Source organism: Kogia breviceps, chromosome 19 (genome assembly GCF_026419965.1).
Source record: "Kogia breviceps isolate mKogBre1 chromosome 19, mKogBre1 haplotype 1, whole genome shotgun sequence".
In the NCBI taxonomy this organism is placed as follows: domain Eukaryota; kingdom Metazoa; phylum Chordata; class Mammalia; order Artiodactyla; family Physeteridae; genus Kogia; species Kogia breviceps.
Window position 1 is genome coordinate 24,799,828 of NC_081328.1, and position 10,748 is coordinate 24,810,575.

The following is a 10,748-nucleotide window of genomic DNA, read 5'->3' on the forward strand; positions in this document are numbered from 1 at the left end:
CCCTGCTCTGGGTGGACTTGAGCACTGCAGCCACCTCTGTCGGGCCCCTTATCACAAAGCCTGGGACTCTGGATTTGCTAGCTTGTCTCCACGGTGGACCCCAAGTTCTTAGGACAGAAACCCCATCTTAACCTTCTTCTGTCGTGGGCATCTGGTGCCATGCCAGCTCATCTTAGTCTTTCGATAAATGTGTGTTGAATGCATGAACGACTGAATGAGTGGTGATGCTGCACCCTTGAATAACAGATCAACTCTGGCCACTATGTGCTGAAACAACCCGTGTAACAGCCCAGTGCTGGGAGCCTAGAAATGTCCTCGCCTCAACAGTGAGTGGGCAGGACCCTGGGTGGGGGTGAGGGTGAGGTCAAACTCTTCCCCGGTACCCTGGGTGACCGCACCCCATCTCCCTGGCTGAGGCTTCTGTGCTGCCATGGCAAGAGCTGTGTGTCCCCACTGTGTGAGGCCCTGGGTACCTTTCTGATGGTTTGAGCTCATTACTCATCATTAGGAGTGCCAGTGTCTGGAGGGTTCCAGGTGATCAAAGCTTCTCTGAGCAGCCAGGCAGGCCCTGGTGTCTGTCACCAGTAATCCCCTGGCCTCGCCAGGCAGACAGTTAAGTAACCCAGGAAGGAGCGGATTTGGTTTTTAAGCCCACGTAATTCAGCTTGACGCCCCGACAGGTAGGCAGCAGCTCTGGCTCTGTGCAGATGAAGCATCCCTGCTTAGACGGGTGTGGGCCGCGGCGGGGGCAGCTGTCTTGGCGAGGGGTTGATTTAGCACCAGGGGGCGCCCTCCCTACCCTGCTCTCCCGGGGAGGGCTGCGGGCGGCAAGGAGAAATCAGCCGCTCCTCCAGCACCAGCACCCATCACACCTCCTGCAGCTCTGTCTATTCTCCCCAGAGACTCGTCTCCAGATAGCACCCCTGCCCCTTGCTTCCCCAGAACAGGAGCTCCCATTGGGACTCTTTGTGGTCCCTGGCTTCTGGCTGGACTCAGGGTCCAATTTGCCTCCCCAGATCACTCAACAGTCCCCACAGTCTATGTGATGGCACAGAAAATGTGTCACAGGCCTGAACTCCAGAGTCAGACTGCAGCCACCAGATTTGTGGAGGTTCTGACATTTTGGTAAATACCACAAATTCCTTCAATGATGGGGGGGGGGAAAGCATGCTTAAAACAATTGCATTTTCTGATTAAAAAAAATTTTTTTTAAATTAATTAATATCTTTGGCTATGTTGGGTCTTCGTTTCTGTGCAAGGGCTTTCTCTAGTTGCGGCAAGCGGGGGCCACTCTTCATTGCGGTGTGCTGGCCTCTCACTGTCGTGGCCTCTCTTGTGGAGCACAGGCTCCAGACACGCAGGCTCAGTAGTTATGGTGCATGGGCTTAGTTTCTCCGCAGCATGTGGGATCTTCCCAGACCAGGGCTCGAACCCGTGTCCCCTGCATTGACAGGCAGATTCTCAACCACTGTGCCACCAGGGAAGCCCTTGCATTTTCTGATATTTAAAAAAGGTTAGGATTCAATATTTTGGCCTATAATTTTTTTCTGTTTTGATCTTTGTACAAAAAAAATGTTTGCTCACTGCTTCCCTAAACAGCACAGACCACATTTCCTGTTAGCCTATAAGGCAATGTGAATGGACAAAACTTGAGAAGCTCATTAGTCTGGGAAATGGAAATGGAAAAGGGAACCCTCTTGCACTGTTGGTGGGAATGTAAACTGATACAGCCACTATGGAGAGCAGTATGGAGGTTCCTTGAAAAACTAAAAGTAGAACTACCATACGACCCAGCAATCCCACTACTGGGCATATACCCTGAGAAAACCATAATTCAAAAAGAGTCATGTACCACAATGTTCACTGCCCCTCTATTTACAATAGCCAGGACATGGAAGCAACCTAAGTGTCCATCGACAGATGAATGGATAAAGAAGGTGTGGCACATATATACAATGGAATATTACTCAGTCGTAAAAAGAAACGAAATTTAGTTATTTGTAGTGAGGTGGATGGACCTAGAGTCTGTCATACAGAGTGAAGTAAGTCAGAAAGAGAAAAACAAATATCATATGCTAACACATATATATGGAATCTAAAAAAAACAAAAAGGGTTCTGAAGAACCTAGGGGCAGGACAGGAATAAAGACACAGACGTAGAGAATGGACTTGGGGACATGGGGAGGGGGAAGGGTAAGTTGGGACAAAGTGAGAGAGTGGCATGGACATATATCACTACCAGATGTAAAGTAGCTAGTGGGAAGCAGCCGCATAGCACAGGGAGATCAGCTCGGTGCTTTGTGACCACCTAGACGGGTGGGATAGGGAGGGTGGGAGGGAGACGCAAGAGGGAGGGGATATGGGGATATATGTATATGTATAGCTGATTCACTTTGTTATACAGCAGAAGCTAACACAACATTGTAAAGCAATTATACTCCAATAAAGATGTTAAAAAATAATAAATAAATAAATAAATAAATAAAGGTCCAGGTACCAGCTACACGATGGGTCATTTAAGAAAATTAGTGTTGAGAATGGGGATAGACTATTCCAACTGGGGTAATGCCAGGCCTTTCCCAGCATGCTCTTGAGGTCACTGTCCTGGGCCTGTGGACTGTGTGATGTTCTTTTTCTCGCAGATGCTTTGCCCCAGCTAAATTCCATGCCCAGTGGAGGGGTAGATGGTGCCAGGCAGACAGCACCACGCCCAGCCTGCTTTGGAGGGCCCTCCTGATGCAGAGCTAGCTTCTGGGGCTGGAGAAGGGCCAGCTCCACCCGCTTGGCCCGCCTGCACTGCTCGTGTCCAAGGACCGCTCCTGTGTCTTCAGATCCACTCCCACCAGGATGTTTTACATATTTTAATTAAAGTGCCGCCCTGGGCTGGCAGGGCCTCTGATGGATGGCTCCAGTCCGAGTTGCAGGGCTGCAATGGTGTGAAACATGGAATGTGATGATGTGCTCCTGCTTTGGCTCCTACCTCTGGGGGCTGGTTCATTTGGGTTCCAGGAGGGGAGGCGAACTCAGCAGGCGGTGGGCAGGTGGCTGGCACATTTCCTAGCCCCGTTTCAGCTAGGAAAGTGCCATGGACAGTTTCCGTGGACCAACTTGCTGGTAGGCTGTGGGTGAGCCCGATTCTTGTGGACACTCCTTATTAGTGCCAAATTATGACAAATGGCTATGGGTAAAAGTTGCTGGGTGGCAGCCGCCGCCTCTCAGAGCGAAGCAGGTATTTTTAGTACCGTGCCTTGGGGCTCTGGCTCTGGGTTAATTAATCACGGTGAACAGCACTGAGTTTGGTTCCTGATGCTGGTTCCACCCCCATCCCAGCCTTGTCCCCATTGCCCCGACTGGAATGCCAGCTGCAGAGTGGCAGTCATGCACGGCTAGAGTAGCCCTTGACAGCCTCCCAGGGCACTGGGGACACCATCCCATGCCCCACGGGTGGGGCCCTGTACCTCCCTCTCCTCTGCACCTCCTCCTGCTTCCCTCCAGTCATCCCAGCCTCTTTTAAATTCTTCTTGCTGTTCCTTTGGAGCATTACCCCCAGGCATCCACCTCCTTCCTGTCTCAGCCCAAATGTCCTCACCTTGCAAAGGCCCTCCCTGAGCACCCCTTCCCCTACAGGCTCTCCATCACCTTGTCCTGTTTATTTCCTTCAGAGCACTTAGCACCAGCCAGAATCACCTTCTTTCTTTCTCTCTTTCTTTCTTTTTTTTTTTAGATGTTGGGGTAGGAGTTTACTAATTTATTCATTTATTTTTTGTGTGTTGGGTCTTCGTTTCTGTGCGAGGGCTTTCTCTAGTTGTGGCGAGCGGGGGCCACTCTTCATCGCGGTGCGCGGGCCTCTCACTATCGCGGCCTCTCTTGTTGCGGAGCACAGGCTCCAGACGCGAAGGCTCAGTAGTTGTGGCGCACGGGCTTAGTTGCTCCGCGGCATGTGGGATCCTCCCAGACCAGGGCTCGAACCCGTGTCCCCTGCATTAGCAGGCAGATTCTCAACCACTGCGCCACCAGGGAAGCCCCCTTATTTCTTGATTGCTCCACATAATTGTCTGTCTCCTTCCATTGAAATGCCAGTGGCTTGAGAACAGGGATCTTCTCTCTCTTGTCTGCTATCTTAAATCCCTGTTGCCTAGCTCAGCGTACACAGGGCGGGCACTCAGTGGGTGTCATTGAACACGCAACTGGATGGGTGGATGGATGGAAGGATGGCAGGGAGATGCATGGGGAAGGCTGCAGAGAAGATCCTCTATGGGTTTGCATTGTAAGGTGCAATGTGTCAAGGTTGTTATTGTTGGTAGGGGCACATCTGGGGAGACACTGGTTGTATAGCAGCATCCTCACCCAGGCCAGAAGCGGGAGGCCCGAGCCCAGGGGATTCTGGGAAAGGAGTGCTGGAAATCACTGCCGTCTCTGCTTTAGAAAAGTCCAACCACATGCTCTCTGGTGTTTATAGGAAATTTCTCTGAATTCTGTGGGGGTTTTTTAAAGTATTTTTTTTCTTGGGGATGGGGACAAACCAGTTTTAAGGGACTTCGAGAAGACTCTTTGCACACTCTGCCTGAAAGCTGACATTGGTGGTTCATTTGGGGGAATTAAGCATGGTCCTTTCACTGTTTTCAAATACAATTCCTCTTTGTGGAAGCCACAGCTGGTTGCCTACCTTCCCGATTGTTGCTTGAGAATGGAACCCCAATTTCGTCCTTGTATTGGGAGGCCTCTGCTTTGGGGAGAGGACCCGTGATTAGTCTGAGCCAACTATGGGACCTCCAGTAGTGCTTGGGTTGGACCGGGGACTGTGAAAGTGGCCCTAACTAACGGGACATAAGGAGCATCGGAGGTTTCACCTCATTTTTAAACAGGTACGTGAAGGGGTGCATCTGCGTCATATCCCTCTTCTGGATCCTAAAAAGGATGGAGATTTCGTTCACATGCAGGGGCAGAGGCACATGACAGGGGCGGGGCGGGGGCACTGATGCATGTGGCAGGGCCCAGCAGGACTGTGCTGGGACCCGGCGGTGACCATCCCGGGAAATCCTGAGACATGCCGCTCCGGAGCCCCTCCACGCAGGTCGAGTCTGATTCTCAGGGGTGGGGCTTGGGTCTCCGCAGGGTTGATACCCTGCTGTCGTCCCCCCTTATTCCGAGACACTGCCGAAATAGACCAGCGGCAGGGAAACCCTCCCGACCGTGGCCCAGCGATGCCTTGCCAGGAGACGTCAGAGTTCCTTTCTTTTGACGCTGTGAAGGGGACAAATAGATTTGCCTTCTTACTTTCCGAGGAATATATGGAAGGAAATTCTGAGGAAAGCACAGGCCCGGACTGTAAAACTTCTGGGAGGAGAGCATTCGGAGCACGTGCACATCCAGTTCCCCTGCTGAGGGCTCCCCGAAGGTCCAGGGAACCCCAGGCCTGGCGTCTTCGGCTCACAGAGTGTGTATTTGTTCCCGACTCTGTTGAGGTTCACTTGGAAACACGGTCCTCCCTGGCCGGCTCTACATGCGGAGAAATGAACTGAGACCTCATTAAAAAACACCAGGGAAATTGAACAATTGCTATCCTTTCTTAACTGTTGCTACTTTCCTTTCATAGCACTGGTTATGGCTTCCACCATTCCCTGTGGGAGACAGAGACAAAGAGTCAGAGAATCTAAGTCAGAGAGAGAGAAAGAGAGAGAGAGACAAACAGACAAACACTCGAAGAATACAGAAACAAGAAGACAGACACGCATTCTTCCTGTCGCCGATTCAAGAAATATTTATTGAGAACCTACTGTGTGCCTGAGCCGCACACACACACCCAATGAATGCACCAGCAGACCGCAGGCTGTTTACGTCATCTCCCCAAACCCCATCTGGATCTTAGGTAGCAAATAAGGAGGGTGCCGTTTCCACTCAGGCCAGTAGGTGTCATCATGTCAGAGGGAAAGTCAGGGGAGCTGCAGGATTCGATGGCCACCTAAGAACAGAAATTCTATTTCGTCTAGTTTTCTGAGCGCCGTTATGTGCAGGGCACCAGGCAGGGTACATAGGATGAGATATGCACAGTTCCTGCCCTCATGGAATTTACTGTGCCATCGGGACCCGGAGGGACAAGGCCCTAGGTCACAAAATGAGGGGAAGGCAGTAAGAGCTTCCAGAAAAGTTTAAATGAAAGACTGTGTGGATATTAGAGCATCAGAGACTTCACATTACGCCCTCTCACATTACAGCAGAGAACAGGCTCAGAGAGGGGAGGTGACTGACCTCTGGTCACACAGCAATTCCAGACTCCAGATCTCCTGACTCCTACAGCAGTGCTCTTTCCACCAACATTGTGTATCAATAACTGGTGTTGCCCGACCTTTGAGACTCCAAATTCCACCTTAGCTTAGCCATGAAGCTCCCTGCAAAATGCCCCCTGTCAGGCCCTCTAGATGGGCCGATCTGCCTGCTGGAGAAGGCAGCTTGCCTCCTCATGTGTCCTGTGGTGCGGGAGTTGGCTGTCTTGCACAGGCTCAGGAAGGCTCACTGAGAGGATCTCTTCTCAGAGACATCACCTTGGTAGTTTTGAGCTAGTTTCAACCAGCTGTGATGGGAGTCTTTATACCATGGAAATTAGCAACAGCCATAAATCAGAGCTTCTTTTTTTTTTTTTCCGCCCGGAGAGCTGCCCCCCACCTGCACACCACTGAATTAGTATCCCCACTTTACAGGTAAGGAAACTGAGGCCCAGGGGGATGAGGCAAGGTATAAAGTGACACCCAGCCCAGGTGGTTTGATGCTGGAGTGTTCAGAGATGGTAGAGCCAATAGGACTGAGAGCCACGTGGATGTGGAGGGGCCCGGCTTTCTCATGCGGGTGCTGCCCCAGGCTGGTCTCATCAACCTGATAGCAACACTGGAACAGGGACCATTTGGGGAGAAAAGATAACTAGTCCAGCTTTGGGTGGATTGAATTTGAGGCACATTGTTGGAGAGATGTTTAGATTTGGAGGCCAGGAGAGAAGTCTGGACAACAGATTGAGATCTGCGGGATGGAGGATTGTTCTTGACCAAACCCGTTTCCTTTCTTACAGTGAACAGGTCAGAAGTGGGAAGTTCACCCTGCTCTATGTTTTTTCTCATCTTTGTCAGCATTCAGGCAGGATCTGGCAGGGCAGGGACGACCATGCTCGCTGGCTCACACTCGTTCCCTGGTGCAGTGAGTGCTCAGCAGGGACTTGCTGAATAAATGAAGGAGTGGCCTGATTTTACCCTGCACATACCGAATCAGCTCTGCTGTGCACCATATATCAAAACCTGAGTACATTTCTCCTAAGATTATTGAGAATTCTGGCGTCATTATAGGAGTGTGGACTTGGAATCAGAAATTACTTTTCTAGAGATGATCATATTAAGTGAAGTAAATTAGACAGAGAGGGATAGGTATCATATGATATCACTTATATGTGGAATCTAAAAACATGATACAAATGAACTTATTTACGAAACAGTAATAGACTCACAGACACAGAAAACAAACTTATGGTTACCAAAGGGGATGGTGTGGAGGGGGGAGATAAATTAGGAGTTTGGGATTAACATATGTGCACTATTATATATAAAATAGGTAAACAACAAGGACCTACTGTATAGCACAAGGAACCGTACTCAATATCTTTTTTTTTTTCTTTTTTTTTTTGCGGTTCACGGGCCTCTCACTGTTGCGGCCTCTCCCGTTGCGGAGCACAGGCTCCAGACGCGCAGGCTCAGCGGCCATGGCTCACGGGCCCAGCCGCTCCGCGGCTGTGGGATCTTCCCGGACCGGGGCACGAACCCGTGTCCCCTGCATCGGCAGGCGGACTCTCAACCACTGCACCACCAGGAAAGCCCTCAATATCTTATAATAACCTATAAGGGAAAAGAATCTGAAAAAAAAAATGTATAATTAAATCACTTTGCTGTACACCTGAAACTAACATAACATTGTAAATACTTCCATTAAAAAAGAAATTAGTTTTGTTGTTGTTGTTTAGCATTTTAGAGCTAGAAGTGAGATTACACATCATCCCTTACAATGTCCTTGCTTCACTGGTGAGGTACTGAAGCCCAGAGTCCCTTCTGAGACCATCCAGGCCCCTTGCTGTGTGGGAGACCACCCGGCCTGGCCTTGCCCTGGCCAGTTTTCTTTGGTGTGTCCCTCAGGACAAGGAATGATTGAGCTCTGGTTCCGGAAGGGCAATGAATTGATGGGAATCCACATCCCAGGGTGCACAACTAAATAGTTCTTGAGTAGATGAGCAGACGAAGCCCAGGATAACCAAGCAAGGAGGTTACCGTATGCAAATGAGTGGAGTGTGGCTTTCCTCCTGGTTGGCCGGAGAGGCCCTGATGTCACAATATGTGGGGTTTCTCCACTCCAAAGGATTGTGTCTCTGGCCTAAAAAAAAAAATCACTGACCTGGCTGGTCCCTAGCTCCCTCTCTTTGTCCAGACGGAGGCGACACTATGGAAGCCCTCTATCAGGCCGGGTCCATCCTCGTGAAGGTGAACACCTTACAGGGGAAGAAGATGGTGGAGAGCGGCCTCCGGTCTGGAGACTTCTCGCTCCCCCAGTCGTGGCCCTCCTGCGTCTTGCCGCCAGCCGACCTGGAGATCCTGCAGCGGAAGGTGGCCGGGGTGCAACGGGAGCTGGAGGACTTCAAGAAGGAGGCACTGAGGGCCATCCACTACCTGGAAGATGCCTTCTGCGAGATGAACGGGACCCTGGCACAGCATGGGGAGCAGGCGGCCCGCGTGAAGCAGCGGCTAAGGGAGGAGGAGGACCGGGGCATCGTGCAGAACAAGGTCCTCACCTTCCTGCTGCCCCGCGAGAAGCAGCTCCGGGAGCGCTGCAAGCGGCTGGAGTGCCTGTTGCTGGGCCGGAGCTGCGAGGCACTGGGCATCCCCGGGAAGATCGAGGCCAACTCAGGCCCCTCCGGTAGAAGCCACGTTCCTCACCGAGCAGCCGAGTAGAAGATTCTTTTCGATAGAAGGACAAACCCTGAGTTTTGATAGATTTGCTCCCCTTCCCCATTTCCACTACTTTCCTTCTACCTAAATAACACCTTGCTGAGAGGCGCAAAGACCGAGTACGTTCTTTCGGTGAAGCTCTGTTCACCCAGCATCACCGGAGAAGGAAGCGCTCCGACACTTAAGTCTTTGAATGACACCTGTAACTTTCACCTTTAACTCTTCTCCCGTTTGTAATGGTACTATTGCTCCAATGTATAACATGTTTTTTTAATCTTCTTAAACTGATGGTGTTGAACAGATTTACCTTCTTTTAACGACTCCAGGCTCTCGCGGCTTGTTACTTCATGCATGGTCTGCTGAGAGGGGTCGATCATCCACCCAAGCACTAAGTGGCCTCAGACGGCTTTACTTCTGTGGTTCTCATCCTCGCCTAGTTGGCTTTTCTGCCTGCTTTCATGGTTAGACCGTCGTATCTCCCTTTGCCGCCTTTGCCCACCTCTACTTCCTCTCTGTTTGGTCTGCAGCCGGGCCAGTGAGATCCACAGAGGGAGTTGGGCTCCGAGGGGTGGAGTCAGATGAGCTTACTGCACTGATGAGGCAACACCTAGAAGGTGGGGCTCTAAAGGCGGGAAGCTGATTTTCATGCCTGAGCTGGAATTGTTGGGATGCCCGACCACTCATCAGGTGAGGTACCCCCCCCCCATCCCAACTACTCCCGCAGGCACCGTTAGAAGTAAGTGTTGTTTCCCTATTGTGCAGGGTGGATAGCCGACCTCAGGAAGCTAAGTCCTTTCCCCAGGGTCTCCGTGCTTGAAAGTTCAAGTCCAGGTCACCTGTGCTTATTTATTGGCTATCCTGCTGCCTGCCCCCTTGGAGGCATATCAGGCTGTCCATGGACCTGTTCTTCTGGAGGCTTGGGATTGTCACATGGGTGAATTGGGTGCTCCTTAGCTGTCACTGTGCCTTTTATTTTCAATAAGGCCTTCTGTTTCATCAAGTCATATTTTCTCTCCGGTCCCGCAAAACTCTGCCATGCAGCAGGGATTCTCCCCTAAACAGCAGAAGTTAGTGCCTGGAGGCGAGGTCAGCACCTGAGCAGAGTGGGCCTCTGTCTCCCCAGGTCAGGACTTACAGCCTGGGCTGTACCCTCTGAGAGTCCAGCTCAGCTCCAGCCTCCCTCCTCTCTCTTTCATGGAATCTCTCCAAACAAGATTCGAACATCTGCAAGGCCCAGGCTGAACTTCATGACCCATTCTTTTTTTTTTTTTTTTTTTTTGCGGTATGCGGGCCTCTCATTGTTGTGGCCTCTCCCGTTGCGGAGCACAGGCTCCGGACACGCAGGCCCAGCGGCCATGGCTCACGGGCTTAGTTGCTCCGCGGCATGTGGGATCTTCCCGGACCGGGGCACGAACCCGTGTCTCCTGCATTGGCAGGCGGATTCTCAACCACTGCGCCACCAGGGAAGCCCCGTGACCCATTCTTAATGACGACATCCATCTGTCAACCATCTACCCCGAGGGGCTGCATCCCTGCTCTAACTTTAGGTAGTTTCTACTTTGGAAGGTTTAGCTGAAGTGGTAACAATAATGTTCATACTAGTAAGATTATTACCACTACTGGGCTTCCCTGGTGGCGCAGTGGTTGAGCATCTGCCTGCCGATGCAGGGGACGCGGGTTCGAGTCCTGGTCCGGGAAGATCCCACATGCCGCGGAGCAACTGGGCCCGTGCGTCACGGCTGCTGGGCCTGGGCTCTGGAGCCGGCGAGGCAC

At 51.5% G+C, this 10,748-nt stretch overlaps 1 protein-coding gene across 1 annotated transcript; it reads left to right on the plus strand.

The window, feature by feature from the left end:
- The first annotated feature begins 8,471 nt into the window (after nucleotides 1-8,471).
- Nucleotides 8,472-8,978, plus strand: CCDC182 (coiled-coil domain containing 182). The gene has a single exon (XM_059047660.2). The coding sequence runs from the start codon at nucleotides 8,472-8,474 to the stop codon at nucleotides 8,976-8,978; it is 507 nt and encodes a 168-aa protein (XP_058903643.1).
- The last annotated feature ends 1,770 nt before the right edge of the window (nucleotides 8,979-10,748 follow it).